The sequence below is a fragment of the Selaginella moellendorffii genome, unplaced genomic scaffold (assembly GCF_000143415.4).
Source record: "Selaginella moellendorffii unplaced genomic scaffold, v1.0 SELMOscaffold_39, whole genome shotgun sequence".
NCBI classification, from domain to species: domain Eukaryota; kingdom Viridiplantae; phylum Streptophyta; class Lycopodiopsida; order Selaginellales; family Selaginellaceae; genus Selaginella; species Selaginella moellendorffii.
Genome location: NW_003314300.1, coordinates 189,059 through 208,306, shown reverse-complemented (window position 1 = coordinate 208,306; position 19,248 = coordinate 189,059). Strand labels below are relative to the sequence as shown.

Genomic DNA, 19,248 nt, shown 5'->3' with positions numbered 1-19,248 from the left:
AACTCTAGCTCGTGTTGGATGCCAGGGATTCTTCCGGCATTTCTTCGTCCAGATCCTCCTCCTCCTCCTTTGGAACTTTGATCCGCAGGGACGGGTTGAGTTGATCCTTCCACGAGAATGAAAACTCCACTGGAGCATCGGCCAGTCCCTCGGCTTGGAGCTCCTCCTCGAGCAGCTTGCCGATCTCGTCCGTCATGTCTTGCGGGCTTGGATCGAGCTGGAGTTGCTCCATCGTTTTCACTTCCACCACCTGGTCGTGTAGCGTGAACTCTGGATCGATGGGCTCTGGAGTGTTTGGTTGCAGGGATGCTTTGCCAGTGACAGCGTCTTGGTTGGACGATCTCGTGAGTTCTTCCAGGTCGAGACCCTTGATCTTCATGGTGCCAATGTTAACTGCCAAGGAAAAGAACGGAAGCAAAGGTTTTTAGCTTCCATAGCTTGTGAGAAAGGTGACAGCTTTACCGACAGCTCCTTTGTTGGCGAGCGCTGGAAGAAACCTTTGCAAGTGTCTCTCCGCGTCCTCGTCGGCTTTGAGAGTCTCACACTCGAACGAGATTTGGAGATGGTTGTTTGGATCGCTCGCCTTCGCTGCTTTGATCACATCCTCTTCCCACCTTATCGGAACAATTAAACCACAGCTTAGCTCAAAAGAAAGATGGAGAGAGAGAGATTTTCTCTCACCCATGAACATCATCCACATTGTGGAACCGCGAAGCGTCCTGTCCTCTACACTCGACGATCACGCTCGTCTCCTTCTTAGTCTGGAAAAAAAAGAGAGAAAAAACACCAAGAAAAACCATGAAAACGGAGCTACAAATCGATCGATCCCATACTCTGTAGTCCAGCAGCGTGAGATTGATGAGGCGATAGTCTTCCGCTCGGCTGCATTCTCGCGCGCAAGGGATTTCTAGGAGCGACAAGGAAGAAAAGAAATGGATCATCGTCTTCGCTAAAACCCAAAGGTTTTTCTCTTACCTGTTCCATACAAACCGAGGCATGAAGACGATGGAGGGTGGACGAAGTGACCCGAGATAGAGCCGGATGGAAGCAGCGCAATGGAGGCGATGCCTTGGATCTCTTCCAGCTCCATAGTTACACGAAGAACCCTAAAACCCCGTAACGAAGAAAAGGATAGCTATTATATATATAAGCCTGTTCTATCTAAACACTTCGGGTTTCTTTGGCTTGCTCAAAATGGTCGACTCGATTCTGTCCATGAGCTCCGGAGTTAGCTTCTGGATCACCTCCAGCGCCTTGACATTCTCCACGAGCTGAAAAGAAAAAGATCCAAGCTTTGATCTACGAAGCTTTGAGTGAGACAATGTAGTACCTGGCTTTCTTTCGTAGCTCCAGTGATCACAGTGCTCACGTTTGGATTCGAGGCACACCACGCTATCCCCAGCTGCGCCAGTGAGATCCCCAGCTCTCTGGCGATGGGTTTCAAGTTGTCAACTCGGCCCAAGACGTCTGGAAGCAAAGATCGACTCGCCAAGTTCTGGAAAATCACGATGATCGCACTGGTTAGATTACTCCAAAGCAAACACTTTGTAGCGCAAATGGAGCAACTTTACACTGTAGTTGTCGAGAGCAAACCGGCTGTCCGCTGGGATCACTCCTTTGCTATACTTCCCCGTCAAGACCCCCGATGCTAATGGACTCCAAGTCGCGACTCCCAAGCCATAGTTTTGGTACAACGGAAGAAACTCCACCTCCACCTATTTGGAAAACCAGACTGTTGGAGAACACAAGATGAGAAAACACCACCTCCACGAACCTTTTCTCTCGCGAGAAGATTATACTCGGGCTCCTCCACCATCGGCCCCATCATCCCCAGCCTCCTGGCAATCTCCCAGCACTCGGTGATCTGCTGAGCACTCCATTCGCTCGTCCCCCAGTACAAGGCCCAGCCATTGTCCACAATGTAGTTCATAGCTCTCACTGTCTCCTCGATCGGAGTGGAGGTATCCGGCCTGTGACACAGCATGATATCCACGTAGTCCATCTGGAGCCTCTCCAAGCAGCCTTTGGTCCCCTCGATTATGTGCTTCCGCGAGAGGCCCTTGTCGTTGGGACCGGCTCCTCCCCAGAAAACTTTGGTGGTGATCACCAGGTCTGATCTCCGCCACCCAAGTTCCTTGACAACTTCCCCGATGATTTCTTCGGCCCGGCCATTGGCGTACACCTCGGCGCTGTCGAAGAAGTTGATGCCAAACTCTCGGGCCTTGGCCATGAGCACCTTGGCTTCCTTGGTCTCCATTTGATTCCCAAAGCTCACCCAGGATCCATAGCCAAGAGCGCTCACCTTGAGGCCTGTGCTTCCCAGCTGGTTGTAGAACATTTGCGCCATCGCGGTCGATAGTTTTTGCTCTCGTCAAGCACGGATGGAGGTGCCTTTCTCTCGGCCCGGATCACGATCAATCGCCAGCTCCAACGAATCCATGAAGATGATGCTTGGGACTGTCATGCGGCCATGAAACCTAACGACTAACTGTCAAGGTAAAGAAAACAGTTTCAAGTCAGCCAGAAAGAAAAAAAAGGTGCTCACGGCTGTGAGTTTGAGCTTTCGTGTGCACTATTCTCGGGCCAAGCTGGAGTCTCCAATCGCGACGAGCTGAAAGAACCAATAACAGATGAAAAACAAAACAGAACGAGAGAGCTTACACTGCTGAGCTAAGGTCGAAACATTCGGTGGATGGAGGTGACAAACTGGCGGCAAAACGGGCACCTTGAGAGCGAGGAGCAGCAGCTATGGCACAGGACATGGCCGCAGGGGACGAGGAGGGAATTCACTTCGGAGTTCAGGCATATCCTACATGTCCACGACGACTTGAGCGTCTCGGCCTCTTGCACTGCGGCATCTGCTCGTTCCTGAGTAGCAAAGCCGTTTGTGAGCACGACCAACAAGACGAGGAAAGAAAATGAAAACTTACTTGCTCCGAGAGGAGAGATGCGTTAGAGGAATTGAGCTGCTCCTGGAGAGAGAGCGTGTGTTCGAGCAGCGATTGTCTCTCGAGGGTGAGAGGAAGTCCTAGCGAAGTTAGAATGTCTGTAATCGCCTGTGCGTAGCCTGCAACCCCAAGAATAGCTGCTTCATTTTTCTGCAATGAATCATTCCAAGTTATGAGTTCTACAGGTAGAAACGAAGAAGAAAAAGAATAGAAGAAACTTACCTCATGCCGGGAGGTTGATAAGTTTTCTGGGCCCCTTCCCATCGTTGTTTCCTCACTACTTTCGCCCGCAGCACCAAGAACAACGGCTGCCTGTTCACTTGAAGCGGATGAGCCTCCACCCGTGCTCTTGAAAGATAAAATGTTGGATGACGAGAGAATCTCCACTTGTCCCGGACTGGTCTCGACGTGGATCCGAAACAACGGCTGTCCTGCGGGGGCTCTAATATCCTCCACAACACGACCATACTTGATCTGCGACTGTTGTCCATCTCTGTGCCATCCTACAACCTCTCCACTGTAAAACGGTCTCAGTGGACAAAACTGGAGGGCCCTGGCATCAACTGGAGCTACTGATGATCCAAGCAATGCCTCCACTCCCCCATCTCTTCCCTGACGATCGGCTTCACTGCCCGTGGCAATGATTCTGGCAACCTGGTCTAGTTTGTCACCCACGCCAGTTTTGAAAAACGGTCCGAGAGGAAGGCTAACCGAGCACTCCAGAAGCCGGCTGACAAGAACTGCGAGTAGATCCGGAAGAGCAATAAAAGTTGGCGGTTCCGCTACGAGGAGGGTGGTCTGTGATCGGCTGATGAAGAGAAAAGCTTGATGCTGGCCCGCTCGAGTAATATCTTTCAGACTCGGTACCAGCAAAAACTTTGTGCGAAGTCGTCTGACGAACTTAAGTTTCTCGCACGCTGCTTGGAGAGTATCCAAGATATGCTGCTCGGTGATTTGGTGCGGTCCACGGAGTGACTGGACCGAGCATGCAAAAGCGTTGCTCCCAAGCTGAGCCTTCACGGCCGACAGTGAATACTCACCAAGAGAATCCACATACTCCAGAGGCTCCGAGTCATCAATTTCCTACGACCATCGACAGGAAATCAATTCTATAACAGAAATTGAATAGCAAGCTTACCTCAAGAACAGCCTCTGAGAGCTTCTTCACATGCAGCACGTCACAGAGCGCCACCGGAAGGCTCGGATGCACGAACCTCAGCTTGGTCGTGTCTATATTTTCGACCAAACGGGCTCCAGCAGCGTCAACATAAGCACAAGCGCTGGCATGGACCAGCCTTGCGGTCTCGTCGGGAACAACAACGTCTACAGTGCTTAAGTCGCTTTTCTTTGAGGTCTCCCAGATGAAACGCAAGATCGAAAGCACGGCTTGAAGCTCGTTGGGGTTGAGGTGGTGAAAACCGCTTGTTTGCTGGAGTTGGACAAGGAGAGCTACCATTGCTGGAACCGTTGGGTCGTAATGCATCCCAAGAGCCGAAAGGATGTCCACGTATGAAAGATAAGCTCTTGGAGCCTCGAAAATGTAGGGAGCAAGATCCATGCCCAGTCTTGTGTACAGAGAGCTCGCTGTTACAAGACGGGTACCATTGGCGACTGGTATAAAAGCATGGAGTGACAGTTCCTTTTTATCTGCAAGAGAAAATATAAGACTCTGTAGAGAACCAGTGTGTACACACCTGAATCCGAGAGCCCATCCCAGGCAGTGCTCAAGTAGGAGAGCACCTCGCCAAAAACCTCCTCAACAGATCTTGAGCCTTTGCCATTTGGCCATCTCGCAAGAACGTCCTCGCCACCATTTTGTCCAACAACCTGAATAGAAAAAAATCGAACTATATCAGCTAGAGCAAGAAAAGAACAAAAAATTCGTTGATGAGCCTGCCTGAAGATGTCGAATGACCACTGAGATTAGTGGTGGACTTCTCAAGTGAAGAGCTCCCCAAGCGAACTGTGGAGGCACCGAGTTCGGTCGAAAAAGCACAGGACAGCAAGTCCATCCGAGCGGCCAATCTTTCACCAAGATAGCTTCGTTATAGGACGCAAGTACCCGGTTCGGACTTCCTCCAGCTACGCTTGGAATCCCATTCTCTGCTGGAACGAACGCAATGTTACTAAGTTTATCACAGAAGTTGCTGTTGTAGACCGCGGCAAAGTTGTTCATAATCTCTTCCACCAGCATGCCTGCCATCGACCAAACTGCATCCGAGACGTTCCGACTGGATCCGTTGGTCTCAATTTTCAGTATAGCTAATCGGTCCGAGTGTAAATCCCGTTTCCCAAGTTCTTCGATCTTTTTAGCACACTCCACGATCAATGCTGGATCCTTGAGTGAGCACAGACCGCAGCGACGTAATATATGTAGCCATCGCGAAGTCCCAAACCTGCCACCCGGAAACCTTGAGCGTTCCTCCGCGAAGATTTGTTTGAGTAGAACGTTTTCTGGATCAACGAGCTCTTGTGGAGAACTTAAGTTGGTAGGAACGGTCGATGCCGAGGTGACGAACTTTGTAGATCTCAAGGCGTTGACCACGGCAGAGTCCTTAATGTTATCCCAGTCTCGATAGACGTAAGCCATCACTGCTTCCTGCTCGCTGCTACTTAGCTGGTTGAAGTTTGGCAAGGCATACCGAACAAGTATTCCAGTATTTCCAAGGTTTGGAACTCCCAACAGTTGATAAAACGCGTCTCCTCTCCCGGACAAGCGGTGCTCATCGTCAGGTTGTATGAAAGTCTCGGAAGAAACCGTATAGTAAACTGCTGGATCGATTTTTACGTAGCTGCCTCGGATGGTTTCATAGATTGGAAGCGACTGTAGCAACGAGAGTTCCTGGCTCGACAGTGAATTTTCATCTGGATCGTGATATAAAGCCACTGTTGCCACCAAAGCGTAGAGCTCCTTGCATTCGTCCGGGGATAGAGATGCCTCTCTTGCAAGCCAAAAACCAGCTTGCTCAAGCGCAAGGAACTTAGAGACGACTATATCTACCAGTGGGCTCCCCGGCTCAGAAAGGCAACATTGTAAAGCACGGCAGTCCGTAAAGTCACTGTGGTATACTGGAACGCCGAGCTTGCCTAGAACGGAGACCAGCCAGGGATATCCCTCGTCAACCTCGGCCAAAGCTCTGGCGCATGCCTTCGAGAAATCACCATTCGTTTCCTCGTCGGTTGATAACGTGAGAGGAGGAACAAATGTAAGCTTGCTTTGTCCAACACGCACTAGAGCGTTTCTCGAGTCAATCGTTGCAGGAATAAGCGGCATTGCGGAGAGAAGTGATAAGTCGTCGACAGAAGTAGGATCGACGTTGGTCCATAAATTTCGTATCCATTCTGCTGAAGGTTCTTGTTGGTTCCAGTCCACTGAAGGAGTTGAAGCCGAGGCCCAGCTTCTTGGAAGAACCGTCCATATGTTCGCGGCTATAACTTGTGGCGAGAACTGTCTCAAGTTCATGCGACGCTGGAAAGCCTTGTTGTAGAATAATGCCGCCAGAAGAGGCCGCTCCAAGCACAAAGGGTGTAGAAACCTCTTCATGCACGCAGGAAGGAGAAGTTGCTCCTCTCGACTTGCCACCCAGACTTCCAGCGTCCCTAGCTTAACCATAAACTCATTCGCCGTGGGACATGTTACACCTTTCAGCTCGGCCAAGACCGTGTTACTGAGTTCCAAGTCGTCAGGAACTCCACCCTCTCTTGTCACGTCAAAACTTTGCTGGACTGCATCCATGCAGCAATACTCGAGAAGATCGATCTGAGTGGTAAGAGACTGAACGGCAGCTGCTACCGACGGCACTTTCATTAGAGCTCTCAAAGCTTGCGGTTTGAGCTCCTTCATTGGCACGCCAACAGCTCCTTCCACTTCCTTTCCAAGCTCCCAAGGAACTGTAAATATCCGGTGGTGAGATTTCAGAAAGTCGGAAACCGATGCCTTTGGTGCGACTCCCTGCCCAGACGGAGCAACGAAAACACCATCACTGTATTTTACCATGCCGCTTCCCCCATGCAGCTGCCATAGAGGCATATCCACCAGCCTTGCGTACATAGGCTTGATCAGCCATTTTGCCAAGCACCGAGAATCATTGGAACTAGTAGCAGCTGCAGATCGTGGCCAAAGTGAATAGAAACTCCAACTGCTGCTTCCTTCGGAGCTACTCGCCTGTCCAATAAGTTGCAGGTGTTGAAGTTCTTGCAGCAACTCGATGTAGGAGTGAGAAACGCAGGAAAGTAACTGTCGGTTCCATGTAGCTCGGAGGATATCGTCTGAGAATCCGGGCCCAGAGTGTGTTCCTAGCATTCCAACTTTGACGGGATACTCCCCAAGCGATTCGTCAAAGCAGTACCGACCGCCAGCCGTGAACGGTAAAAAGTTGCCAAAAATTGTAACTGGTATGTTGAAGTTGAGAGTCACTGGAAGAGGACACAGTATAGAGTTGTGGGAGCATACTGCTTCTTCTATCATTCGGCCGTCGACGGAAATACATGCTGCAACACCAGCGATAGGAGTAAGCTGATAATGTAAGTATCTCCTGCAAGACAACGACTTAAGATGAGTATACACAAGGAATAGAATGTACGTAGCTACCTGTCCAAGGCCATGTCTCGAGTTTGTCCAGAAGATAAACTTTGGACAACTAGCCATTTTGTCATTCTTGTGTTGCCATCTTCCTTCAGAAAAACATCAATCGTATGAGTTTTTGTCACGGTGTTCGAGCTGCCAAAGAAATTTGAGAGTTGAAACTTCCGCCAATTCTTTTCCTGAAAAGGATGACGAAGTGCTGCAAATGCAGAGCCTACGGACACTGAGAAAACTTCATGAAAAGGCTCAATAATGGTTTGTTCCGATATCACCACCTAAAGAAACATCAGCACACTAAAAAGAAAGTTTCAAGAACTTTACCTTTTCCACAGATTTCAAAAACAGTATGCTGGTTGAAGCGTATTTCTTGAGACTATGAAACATATTTGGAACCTTCTCAGCTATGTTGGCCTTTCCAGGATGCAAAGGCAAGCGAAAGAATGTAACACTAGTAGAATCCAACGAGAGTTCCTCATTTAAGTTGAAAGGATGAAATTGGTCGCTGAACCTTTCGGAGAGACCAGTACCTAGAAGACGACCAAAGATATTACGAGAGAAATTTAAAGGACAAAGTTTGCTTACCTTGCAAAGAAAATGCCTTTCCAATGGGATTTCCTGTCGGATCTTTCCTCCCATCTGCGAGAGCTGGCGCCAGTACTTGACCAGATGGATCGAAAAGATATAGACAGCCCATGGATATCACCATCAGCAGATCAGTTATTTGGTAAGAACCAAACAAGCCAGTTCCATATCTGCATGCTCGTCCATGGAACTTAACAGGTGGACTCGTATGAAGTGAGCATATTTCCTCCGTTGTCAAGTTAACGCCTTCAAAAGCAACAAGCAATGCCGGTCCTTGAAAATCGCCTACAACAGAGAAAGCAATCGAAGTTAAATTCAAACATTCTTGTCACAAAGTCTTACTCATGTTTGGTTGTAGAAGCGACTGTTTAGGATGGTCTGTCTGGTCATATACGAAGTGCACCTTTCGAGCTTGACAACAATCTGCCACTTCAAGAAGATCGAAAAGCAGCATCTCTTCATCGCCACCAGCGCCAAACTTCGCAAGCAGCTCGTTTATCTTGCCAATCCCAAGGCATGGCAAGCTGCTCGTCATCTCTTGATCCACCACTGACAAGTAACGGAGCGACCTTGCTCCAAGTTGCCTCGCCAGATTGTTGTCAACGTCTGGATGCACCAGCCTAAGGCCACCGGCTTGTGAGCCATCTTCACTGAGCCACGGCGCATCGTTGTACACTAGAGCCTTCGCAGGAACGAGCTGTGAAACAGCATCCGGGATCAGTATCGACTCGTAGATGGAGCGGTCAGCTGTTTCAAGAACTTCCGACAGAGTCCCCAGAACACTTAAAACGAACGTAAGCTGCTCCGGGCTGAGAGCGTCACCTTTGACGTCGGCAGCTACACGTTCAAGGATACTGACGTAGTCACCGGCAGAAAATGTTTCGCGTACGCCCAGCTTTGTAAAGAGCTCCTTAAACTCGAGAAAGTCGACCGGCAGGACGTGAAGGTAAGGATAGAAGTGTGCCGGTGAATCAAACGCTGCCTCTTTGGCACGGATGAAACCGTCACCAATCCACAACCAGGCGTGTCCTTCCACCATCGACTGAATGATCAGCATTTCGTCGGACTTCGAAAATCCCTGGAGAAGTTTGTAAATGTCTTTCACACTGCTTGATAATGTCAAGGTCGTTTCTTCGTCCAAAACATCCCTGCTATAGCGTTTGGAGAGTTCTATAAGCTGATGAGCTAGCACGTTGGCCTTGAGTGTCTGAGTCCACCCAAGCTTCTCCTGAAGAAACGAGCTACAATCACCGTCAAGAATCCGCATTGCTCCCGAAACAAGCCAAATATCTGACGCTGGCCGCACAAGCTTTGGAGATGCGACGAGCGGCAATTGTCCAGGTAGCCAAGGAAGAAGTTGATTCGGAGACGTTCCACGGACAGGACACCAGCTGATGCTTGAAAGTTCCACCCAGAAGTGAGAGTCTATGTCAGATAAGCTCCTCCCAACCACTGGCACGGACTCGTCACTGACTGCAAGGCCATCCATATGAGCAAGTAACGCCTTTCCCCTCCGACTTGCTTCGGAATCGTCCGTGGCACTGATCATTCCGACCGATCGAGCACTGTCCAAGAGACCTTCCTGTTTGAGTGACTTTCTGAGGCCCAGGACAACCAGTACGTCTAGTAGATCAGCCGCTTGAAACTCATGGGCCGGAAAAAATGCTTTTCTGTCAAGGAGCGTCAGCAGCTCCGAAATCCTGGGATCGTAAAGCCTGCACAGCCATGCGTGTTAAGAGAAATCAAAGAAGGAAAAAAAAATGGCAAACCTCTCAGGTGCCTCGATAGCATTCGATCCTGTTGGCACGAAAGCAAGTTGAGATAACGATGCAAGAGCAGCCTCCTCCATTTCTCCGATGAACAGAGCCAACTCCTTCGAGACTTTTAGAAAGGCTTTCATCCTGTCACCTTCCGAGACTTGCTTGATACAGTCGACGAAGTAGCTTGCAAAGTAGTCTTTCTTGTCCACCTTCTTCAAGCCGAGGTACGTTTGCAAAATGTGCTCCTCTTTCCCAGTCTCAGCTTGAATAAACATATCTGCAAGCAGCTGTCCATCGATCCCGTCGGGCGCAATCAGCTGCTCGGACTCGGCTATACAAATGAAGTCCCCTCCGCTTTCAAACAGGCGCAACATCTTGAGCACTTGGAGCTGCACAGCGTCCATCTGTCCCAGAGCAAACCATTTCTCTTGAAACAGAAAATGCCTGAGCTCCCTCACTTCAAATGCCGAGCAGTCCCTGAGCAAAGTTGGCACCATCTTTAAGTTTCCTCCGGCTGCCGCGAAAAAGGCAAGGAGGATGCCGTGTGCACTTGCAGCCTGTACGTGGTCTCGCAGCTGCACTGGAAGGTCACCTTTCAGTAGGAAACAGCCACTTTTCTGGAGCAGACTGGTCATGTTTTCGCTCCATCCATCATTGACGATGATCGAGCCACCCTTGTACATCCTCACAAGCTTATCATCTGTTGTCGGCAAGAGAGGCCAGCTCTCAAAGTTCGATAAGCTCTCACGATGACGAGCGATGTAGTGCCAGAAGAGAAGCATCCAATCGGTACTTGGATGACCACGAGTACCGGGAGTCCACGTAACGATATCCTGTCCACTCCACTCCAGTGGTAGCACCAGAGGAAGAAGCTCTTGGAGAATGAGAGGAGTCATCACGTAAACATTTGATACGGCATTCGCAGCCATGTCTGTCATCTTGAGGGATATGTCCTCTCCAACTTCAGGATCCACGAGCATGTGTGGGAGAGCATCTTTAAGTAGCCTGTGATCGTCTCCACCTGCTAATATAATCTTCTCCCCAGTAGATCTTGAGTTGAGCGTTCCAAACGAACCATCTGATAGAGGAACCAAGGCCAAGCCATATAGCTTGCTTTCATCCGCTGAGCTCTGGACATCAGAGAGGGAGTACTTCAGAGCCAGAATGCTGATCCGCCTCTCTAAAGTTCGCCTGCTGGCGATCAGCAGCCTTTGTAGAAGACGAGGCGAGAAAAACTTCAAGGACGGGCACACTTCTCGGAACCTCGTAGTCACGGCTTCAGGGACTGATATCAATGGAAGGCCAATTTCCACAAGAGCATTGCCAAGCTCGGTCATCTCCGGGAATGAAAAGTCTGGGAACACGGCCTGTTTCGCAGAGATCCATTTGCCACCTCTTAACGTTGTGAACAGAACAGGCACCTCCAAGTCGATCACAGCTTTATAAACCTGCGTAACTAGCTGCTTCCATGGCTCTCCAACGCTCTGAGTTGGCCACAGTGAACTATAACTCGCAGAAGGTCCCAGCTCGCGAGAAGCACGATGAAGAAGCCGAGCATACGCAGGAGCTGCTGCATCCTGAAGAAGAAAACTGTTCCACTGCGACCTGAGCTTTCCTCCTCCAACCATGTCACCACCATACCATATATCTCTCCGATTTGCAGATAGTTCGAAGTAGCCATTTACGTGTATTGGAAGCCCGACGACAACCGGGAGAGGCAGGAAACAAAATGCTCGGCCCTCCACGGACACTGGACCTCTTTCATCTTCTTTGACTTCAATGCTGCCATCTTCGGACATCCTGGCAGCAATCCCAGCCCATGGAACGAATCCTCTGCTTCGGTTAGCTGGCGATATGACAAACTCCTTTGCGTTCCCTCCACCAAAGGAGCTACATATAAGCCAGGACGAGGAAGAGTTGCCATCCGGAGCTGCTACCTCTATCCTGATCTTCCCGCAACACCAAGGCAGCTGCTTGTCTGCAGTTTTTTCCAGTCGCTTCACAAACTGTTCCTTGTCGTATTTCTGCCGGGTGTTACCAGTGACAAACTCGTAGAGGCTGGTTTCCTGGTAATCAGCATTTTCCCTGTGAACCTTGAATATCTCCTGAACCTCGGCATGTAAACCGTCACGTACGTACAGCTTTATCGACGTTACATGCCGGAGGAACAGCAAAACTTCGCCAGCAGACTTCTTGAGAGCCGAGAAAAGTGTGACGACGTCCTCAGGTTGATACGGATCCTGCTTTATTTCGCTCCGAGCAGCAGTCACTGTTGTCCTCAGCGGAAAACGGAATAGAGTGCCTAGAAAAGGCTTCTGGAGGTCGCATCCAAAGAGGAGGAAAGACTCAAACTGATCAGGGAACTGATTGAGCAGTTCCTTGCCAACGAAGTTAATCTTCAAACCTGGTTGAGCAGGAGAGATGCCTGGAAGGTTATCAGCGTGTGGATCAAGCAGCACAATCGTTGAACCTGATACAAAGCTTGGCACGTCGGTGAAATGGTAGACAGAGTTAAAGCCAAGGCCAAATCTCCCAATGGCGGACGGCTTGTCGAGCTTGCTGTTCTGGCCGATGCGTGATATTGCATAGAAGTCCTCCGGCTTGAAAACGGAATCGTTGTAACAGTAGAGAGCTGGCCCCTGCCAGTCAGCCATTTGCCGGGAGAGGACGGAGTTTGTGCCGAAGGAAGACTTGTCGAGGAGAAAGCTCACTTCCGTGGCACCGGCATCATCTGCGTTTTGCAACAGCTCGAACAGCGTCCCAGGTCCGTCCGCATACATCTCTACGATGTGTTTTAGCCGGCTTGTCAGCGACTCACTCTGTCCAAAGGCTTCCATACCACCATGCAGTCCCAGGTCCACGAAGTCGGCACTTTTGGCAAGCAGCGACTCTCGAACGGAAGCGATACCAACTTTCTCGGCGACGTCGTTGGAAATCTTCGAATGCACTAGCTTCTTGTTTGGAATGTCCTTGGAGGCCACGAGCCAGGGGGCATCGTTGTAGACAAGCTGAGACGACGGCAAGAGGATGCCATCGCAGTCTGGAATAACAATTTCCTTCCCCTGCTCGCCAAAGTTCGTGTCTGCTAGATGTTGTACGATCCAGATAGCCGCAGCTAGTTGCCGAGAGTCCAAGGGATCTCCACACTTCTCACTTGCAATAACAGCAAGGATCGTACTGTAGCCTGCCGGGTCTAGCGATTCCTTCACCCCAAGTTCCAGAAAAAGCTCCTTGAAAGCAGCGAGATCAGCTGGAACGACGTGAAGATAAGGAGTCAAGTGCAAAGCTCCATCGAAAACAACTTCCCTGGCCATTGCGAACCTGCTTCCAACCCATATCCAGGAACGGTCTTCGAGAATGGCCTTCACGATTTCCATCTCGTCACTTCCCAGCATATCGCTCAGCATAGAGTAGATCTTCGGAACAGTTGTAGCTAGAATTTTCCTCAGCTTGAAGTTGTCACCTTTTCCAAGCTCCAGTAGCTGAGCAGCCAGTATATTGCCACTTAGCTTGGAACTCCATCCAAGACGTTGACATAATCCTGGAGAGTCGCACTGTCCGTCTAGTATTCGCATGGTCGCCGAGACAAGCCAAATATCGGAAGGCAGCCTCACTAGCCTTGGTGGTGCTAAAGACTGTGAGACCACTGGCCAAGGCATCTGATCGTGAGGTGGCTCCAGTAGCACCGGGCACCAGCATATGTTGGCCAGTTCACTCCAAAACTTCGACAGCGTAGAGTCCTTTTCGCCTTGGAGAATTGAAAGTATCCAGTTGGTTCCTGCTTCTTGCAGCCACTTGCTTGCGTTCTTGTCGAGGTACGACAGTAGAACACGCCCTCGTAAAGTTGCCTGGTCAGGAACACTTGCCGAGAGCCCCTCGATAGCTCGGGCACTGGCCAGTATAGTGTCTGGAGTGACGCTACTTCTCAGTCCCAGATGGCGCAAACTCTGAAGGACGTCGGGACTAGAGTAGTCGGGGGATGGAAAAAACTGCTGGCTGTCCAAAATGCTCACAAGCTCCGGAATCTCTGGGTCGTAAAGAGCATCTGGCGCTCGAAACTTGCCGGCTCCGGTAGGCACGAACGAGAGCTTCTTGAGAATACCGACGAGAGAACGATCTTCGACACTTAGCTCCGGAAGTTCACGAAGAATTTGAAGCATTGACAGGTCCCGCAGCTCTGTAGGAAGATTACTTATGTCGCTCAGTATCCTCCATTTGAAAAAATCTGCCTTCTTGAGTTGCATGACATCTAGCAGCTGCGTCAAAACTTCGTGCTCCCGTGAGCCACTTGAATGCAAACAGTCCGGTCCCAAGAGTGTCTCGTCCACTCCACTAGGTGGCAAGAATTTCTTACCACCTTCTAAGGAAACGAAAACCAGATCCCTTGTTCCCAAATCACGGTAGGCCTCGAATATCGGTAGCGTCTTGAATATCTGTAGACGAGACTCGTTCATCTCATTCCTGCTACCCCAGCACACGTCGTATAGAAAAGCCCTGAGTTCTCTCCTTTCCAAACCAGAGAGAGCAGTAAAACTCTCTGCAAGTTTTGAGAGATTGTTAGCGGCGCTGAATCCAATGGCATCCAAAACTTCCGCGACAGTGGGATCAAGAACATATCTCGACAGCTGAGGATGGTCGAGCGTCACCTGTGTGTCCAAGAACAAGCAGCCAGCTTTGATGAAAACACCTTCCAAACTGCTGCTTATCTTGCCGCCTTTGAGAATCCCCGAGAAACGGACAGGTCTTCGTAACGTCCCTGTGGTCGTTGGTAGTATTGGCCACTGCTGCAACTTCGATAAATCTCGTTGTTGAGCAGCGAGATGCTCCCAGAAAAAACCAAGCCACTCTTTCGAAGGCTGCTTCCTAAGCCCAGGCTGCCAACGTATCTCACCACCATTTTTCCATTCAGGAGGTAGTACGTACTGCAGAATCTCGGCCAAAGTTGTATCGTCAATCAAACAAATATTGCTCCGACCTGTTCTTGCAATGTTGTTGAGCCTCGCAACCAGCCCGGGAGGAAGATTTTCGTCGACAAGCTTGTCGGGTATACCTTTGAACAGCCTGATCTCCAAGGCGGTGCATAAAAAATATGAGCACTCCTCGCCTTTTAAGGCAAACCGTCCTGTTCCCAGACTTTGTAAAGGAACGAGAGGGAGTCTTCTCAGATGTTCTGCTGCTTCTTCGTCTACGAGATCCGATAAGCAGTAGTCGAGAATTGCAAAGAGATGAGACCTCTCTGCTGGACCCTTCTGTCGCTTGCTCTTCAAGAAGTGAGTCCTCACGGAAAATGGTGTGACGACTTTAAACTCGGCATCGCAAAACTTGAAGACTGCGTCTCTTAGCGGCTTCGGCAAACGGACAAGAGGCAAACCATCCGCTACAAGTGCGTCAGCCAGTACCTCGGCCTTCTCATACTCTTCGTCGTGGAACAGAACTTCCATTGGTGACAACCATTTCCCTTCTGCAACTCTGGAATGAAGAAGTGGCTCTGCGGCAATGCTCCGATAAAAGTGCTGCACGAGTTTGATCCACGGAGCCCCCGAATTTCCCAGTGGCCACATAGAACTGTACGTGGCTCCCGGGCCAAGCTTCCGAGCTTCCAGAAGAAGCTGTCGCAGACACAGTGCCGCAACATCCTCCAAAACACACTGGTTCCAATCTGAGCGAAGCTTTCCCATCCTGTCCATGTCGGAACCGTGCCATATATCTCGTCGATTTGCCGAGAGCTCGAAGTATCCGTTGACGTGAAACGGCATCCCGGTTTTTATAGGAAGCGGAAGGAAGCAAAACGCGCGACCTTCGACCTCCATTCCTACAAAGGTGGTTAGATCATTTCTCTCAAAACAAGTAGACAATATATACTGACCTTACCGGGTAAAATAGATGCAGCTACTGATGCCCAAGGAAGAAGACGCAGGCCATAACTCTTGAAAGCATTTGTAGCCAGAGCACCAATTCTGCTAGCGGAAGACCCCATAGCTTGCGAGATAAGAAACGAGCTCAAACTTTCCTTGCCGCTGTCAGCCCCTGTGTAAGCCTTGGTAACCAGCTCCAATCTGAAAACATCCTTCGTTTCTTCGCTAGCAGCAGCGTCTTTTCCCTTGGAAAGCCTCAGAAACAGCTGCCTGTGCGATCTTATCTCGGAAGTTGGCAGCCTCACGGCACACGAGTAAAGCAGAGTCGGGGAGCTAGAACCGGCGCTCCACTCGTAAAACTCTACGCGCTCGACGTTCTTGAGGAAGAGCATCACCTGTACAATCTCGTGATATAAATCGCGGAGAAGCTCCAGCATGTCAGTGGAAGTATACGACTGCTTGGAAAGCTTGCTGGTGGCGGCTTGCTCGGCAGATCTCAATGGAAATCTAAAGAGAGTACCTCCGAAAGGACGTCGCATGTCACAGCCGAAAGCACAGTATGGCGAGAACTGGTCGGGAAAGTTCTCGAGAGCCGTGGAAGTGACAAAGTCAATGCGTTTGCCAGGATTTAGCGACGATATACTCGGCAAGAACTGGCACTGCGGATCGAAGAAGACGACGTGACTGCCACTCACAAACGATGGCAGATCCGAGAGATGGTACACGGAGTTAAATCCAATCCTAGAAACCACAAGCTCGCTTAGAAAGAAGCGCATCTTGGAAGAAGAAAATTTCTTACCCAAATCGACCAGTCTTCCACGCCTGGCCGCGCTTCTTGCTGTCGCCAATCCTGGAAATGCTCTGGAAATCCTCCTCCGTGAAGGCGGCATTGTTGTAGGCGAGGAGGGCGGGGCCTTGCCACTGCGCCAGCGGCGGCGAGACGAGGGAATCGACGGCGTGGCGGCGGCGATCCACACAGAAACACACCTGGCTCGCTCCCGCGTCGTCCGCGTTCTGGATCATCTCCTTGAGGATGGTCGTCCCCTCGGGATAGTTGAGCAGCACCTCGCGGATCCGCTGCGTGAGATCCACCTTCTGCCCGAAATCCTCCATGAATCCCCCGCGCGCGTCCATCATTTTCTAGGGCTTTTGCAGCTGCGAGTGAGGTTTATAAAAAACTATCCGTACACGGCATCTCTTGTACGGACTGGAAAATTTGAGTGTTATTTTGACAGCCCAAAGAATCCAACGCTGGTAAATAATCTCTCGTACGGAATGGCATCAGTGTCCGTACATAGGGGACAGCATTTTGTACATAATGTGTCAAAGATTATGACTATAACTTGGAAGGTGAAATTTCACTAGAGCATACATTGGTATCTCTTGGATGGAATGAAAGTGAACAAATTTTTTGTGAACTTTCAAGTTGTTCTGGATAGCTACTGTACTAAGTGCAAGGTTACGGAATCTAGTTCTTAGTTTCTGGCACGGCAGCTCTTCCGGATCTCGCCCGCGCTGCCGGTGAGAGGACTAATGTTGCCCATATTCACCATAGCTGACGCAAAGTCCGCAAAGAAGCGTCGGTTGTTGCCCGCGTATGCGTTCACCAGGGCCTGCGTGCTGCCAGCGGACAGCACCTGGTCCGAGTTGAGGAGCCCCCTGTTGAACTGCAGGTTGACAAAGTAAGCGTTGTCGAAAACGTTGGCACTCCTCACGTCGAGGGGCGAGAGGCTGTTGTCCGAGGCGGAGGATTGCGTGCACTGCTGCTGCAGGCGCGAGAGGAAGAGCGCGTTGAGGTTTGGATCCGGGCGGCCCGAGCTGCTAAAGTTGTAGAGGCGGTCCCGAAAGGTGACGCAGCGTGCCTGGCCGATTGTGTGGCCGCCGGATGTTGCTACCAGGTCCTGGGCGGACAGTCCCTTGGCTTGGAACTTGGAGAGGAGCTGCGAGGCGCTGGATGTTGGCGCTGGGATATCGTTGTTTGCGGAAGAGAGGCTTGCGGTGGTGCTGTCTCTGCGTCCCAAAACCACGGGCCAAGATGGGCCTTGCAACTACATAGCACGGATCACAACCATTAGCATTGAGATCTATAGTCAAGGAAACAGGAAGATCAAGGAATATCAAGTCGAGAGCTTCAAGGAACAAGAGAAAGAAGCGAGAAAGCTAGAACACTAGCTAGAGCTTAAGCGTAAGGAAGAATACCACACTAGAACACCCCATGAAAACATTGAAGCAAGGAGGCCACTCGATCTCTTACCGCTGTGACGCCTTCTCTAGCTGCGAGCGTGACAATATCAGCGCACGAGACGACGTTGGGACACTGCCTCTCCACTGCGGTCTTGATGTTGTCAATGACATTGAATCCGCGCACAGAGTTTTGATTGGGAAGCGCGGATTTCTCCCCGGTGAATCCCGAGGCGTCGTCGAGCAGCAGAGATGCGTCGCAGCCCTGGACGAAACAATCATGAAAGTGTAGCCGAAGGAGCGAGGCCGCCATACGAGGCTCGCTCGCCACTGCTCGCCTCACGACTCCGCTCACGATCTGGACCAGGTTTGGGCAAGTCGAGGCATAGAATGTGGTGCTTAGCTGACCAAAAGCCATTCCACACATCGATACTAGAAAGAGGAAGATGATCAAGCTTTGGAATGGAGATGAAGAGCAACTCTTGGCCATGGTGGTGATCGATGGAGACTTTTCTCGTTCTCTTCTCTTGCGAAAGACTTTGGAAGCTTGCTTTGCTTGGTGTTCTCGACGAATTCATCTCAGGTTATATATACTCGCAAAGAGATACTATTTGGTTTGTACAGTCTCACCATGCCGAAATTTCTCATGAGTTTCTTCTTAGATTCCACCATATCTTCGGACACTTTCGTTATTTTTGAATAAAGTTACATCGTCTCGGATGGATCATGGAGGTAATGATCGCGAGCCGACAATGGACGCCCACATACTTTGTTGGATATTGGTGTTGACACGCTTATATTATTCGTGGTCTTTGGAAACGCGAAATCATAGACTTTTTCTCCCCGCGCGCTGATCATTCTACTTCCGGCAGACGAATGCGCGTGAAAGAACCATTTCTTTTTCCCTTTGACAAGAAGTCAACTTTGTCGATATTCTGGAAGGATTCCTTTTTAGATTAGATAAATATTCTTAAACTATTTAAGTATATTCTATCTAATATTTCATACTGAGGTGAGAACTGTGCTTCTTTAACTCAAGTTCTCATAAAGTCCCTTCAATTCGTTAAAAGTATTTCTTGTCTCTTACCTTTGCTTTACAAGTAACATTGGCAAGAATCGAACCCGAAACGTATGCATTGGGAAACCGAGGTCCTAACTGACTGGTCTAAGTTGTTTTAGTGAGCTAGCGAACCAGAACAAGGGCTACTTAAAGAGCAAGATTTTCGCTTAAAAGTCCTTGTTGATTGGACTCTTCGGCATCGAACCCGGGTCTTCTACACCGGTTTACCTCTACACTTACCTGATAGCCATCATCTCGGCAACCGGGTTCCAATAAT

At 50.0% G+C, this 19,248-nt stretch overlaps 5 protein-coding genes across 5 annotated transcripts; all 5 read right to left on the bottom strand.

Moving 5' to 3' along the window:
* Positions 1-4: 4 nt before the first annotated feature.
* Positions 5-1,111, bottom strand: LOC9659268. The gene is made up of 5 exons (XM_002978828.2): positions 976-1,111; positions 834-907; positions 682-761; positions 463-614; positions 5-393 (listed from the first exon to the last, which is right to left on the bottom strand). Exons 1-5 carry the CDS (start codon positions 1,088-1,090, stop codon positions 5-7), a joined length of 810 nt encoding a protein of 269 aa, XP_002978874.2. The 5' UTR covers positions 1,091-1,111.
* LOC9659267 (probable voltage-gated potassium channel subunit beta) lies at positions 1,098-3,100 on the bottom strand. Its single transcript, XM_024684049.1, has 7 exons — positions 2,931-3,100; positions 2,662-2,868; positions 2,546-2,611; positions 1,775-2,488; positions 1,572-1,715; positions 1,331-1,495; positions 1,098-1,271 (listed from the first exon to the last, which is right to left on the bottom strand). Exons 4-7 carry the CDS (start codon positions 2,345-2,347, stop codon positions 1,158-1,160), a joined length of 996 nt encoding a protein of 331 aa, XP_024539817.1. The 5' UTR covers positions 2,348-2,488; positions 2,546-2,611; positions 2,662-2,868; positions 2,931-3,100; the 3' UTR covers positions 1,098-1,157.
* Positions 3,101-8,443: 5,343 nt separating this feature from the next.
* Positions 8,444-15,631, bottom strand: LOC112340463 (sacsin-like). Its single transcript, XM_024683893.1, has 2 exons — positions 9,885-15,631; positions 8,444-9,830 (listed from the first exon to the last, which is right to left on the bottom strand). Exons 1-2 carry the CDS (start codon positions 15,629-15,631, stop codon positions 8,444-8,446), a joined length of 7,134 nt encoding a protein of 2,377 aa, XP_024539661.1.
* On the bottom strand, positions 15,542-16,847 carry LOC112349506 (sacsin-like). Its single transcript, XM_024684048.1, has 3 exons — positions 16,530-16,847; positions 15,742-16,471; positions 15,542-15,687 (listed from the first exon to the last, which is right to left on the bottom strand). Exons 1-3 carry the CDS (start codon positions 16,841-16,843, stop codon positions 15,640-15,642), a joined length of 1,092 nt encoding a protein of 363 aa, XP_024539816.1. The 5' UTR covers positions 16,844-16,847; the 3' UTR covers positions 15,542-15,639.
* A 244-nt stretch (positions 16,848-17,091) lies between these two features.
* LOC9659266 (peroxidase P7) lies at positions 17,092-18,454 on the bottom strand. The gene is made up of 2 exons (XM_002978826.2): positions 17,985-18,454; positions 17,092-17,778 (listed from the first exon to the last, which is right to left on the bottom strand). Exons 1-2 carry the CDS (start codon positions 18,399-18,401, stop codon positions 17,206-17,208), a joined length of 990 nt encoding a protein of 329 aa, XP_002978872.1. The 5' UTR covers positions 18,402-18,454; the 3' UTR covers positions 17,092-17,205.
* Between the last annotated feature and the right edge of the window lie 794 nt (positions 18,455-19,248).

What these genes read in the sequence shown, in the direction of transcription:
- LOC9659268 (XM_002978828.2), bottom strand. Translation starts at nt 1,090, where the DNA reads ATGGAGCTGGAAGAGATCCAAGGCATCGCCTCCATTGCGCTGCTTCCA. An exon ending in TCACGCTGCTGGACTACAGA is followed by an intron (nt 762 to 833) that starts GTATGGGATCGA and finishes TTTTTTTTCCAG; the next exon opens with ACTAAGAAGGAGACGAGCGT. An exon ending in CGCCAACAAAGGAGCTGTCG is followed by an intron (nt 394 to 462) that starts GTAAAGCTGTCA and finishes TTTCCTTGGCAG; the next exon opens with TTAACATTGGCACCATGAAG.
- LOC9659267 (XM_024684049.1), bottom strand. Translation starts at nt 2,347, where the DNA reads ATGGCGCAAATGTTCTACAACCAGCTGGGAAGCACAGGCCTCAAGGTG. An exon ending in ATCTTCTCGCGAGAGAAAAG is followed by an intron (nt 1,716 to 1,774) that starts GTTCGTGGAGGT and finishes TTTTCCAAATAG; the next exon opens with GTGGAGGTGGAGTTTCTTCC. An exon ending in GAGCTACGAAAGAAAGCCAG is followed by an intron (nt 1,272 to 1,330) that starts GTACTACATTGT and finishes TTTTCTTTTCAG; the next exon opens with CTCGTGGAGAATGTCAAGGC.
- LOC112340463 (XM_024683893.1), bottom strand. Translation starts at nt 15,631, where the DNA reads ATGCCGTTTCACGTCAACGGATACTTCGAGCTCTCGGCAAATCGACGA. An exon ending in GCTATCGAGGCACCTGAGAG is followed by an intron (nt 9,831 to 9,884) that starts GTTTGCCATTTT and finishes ATGGCTGTGCAG; the next exon opens with GCTTTACGATCCCAGGATTT.
- LOC112349506 (XM_024684048.1), bottom strand. Translation starts at nt 16,843, where the DNA reads ATGGAGGATTTCGGGCAGAAGGTGGATCTCACGCAGCGGATCCGCGAG. An exon ending in TGGAAGACTGGTCGATTTGG is followed by an intron (nt 16,472 to 16,529) that starts GTAAGAAATTTT and finishes TGTGGTTTCTAG; the next exon opens with GATTGGATTTAACTCCGTGT. An exon ending in CATCTATTTTACCCGGTAAG is followed by an intron (nt 15,688 to 15,741) that starts GTCAGTATATAT and finishes CCACCTTTGTAG; the next exon opens with GAATGGAGGTCGAAGGTCGC.
- LOC9659266 (XM_002978826.2), bottom strand. Translation starts at nt 18,401, where the DNA reads ATGGCCAAGAGTTGCTCTTCATCTCCATTCCAAAGCTTGATCATCTTC. An exon ending in CTAGAGAAGGCGTCACAGCG is followed by an intron (nt 17,779 to 17,984) that starts GTAAGAGATCGA and finishes CGTGCTATGTAG; the next exon opens with TTGCAAGGCCCATCTTGGCC.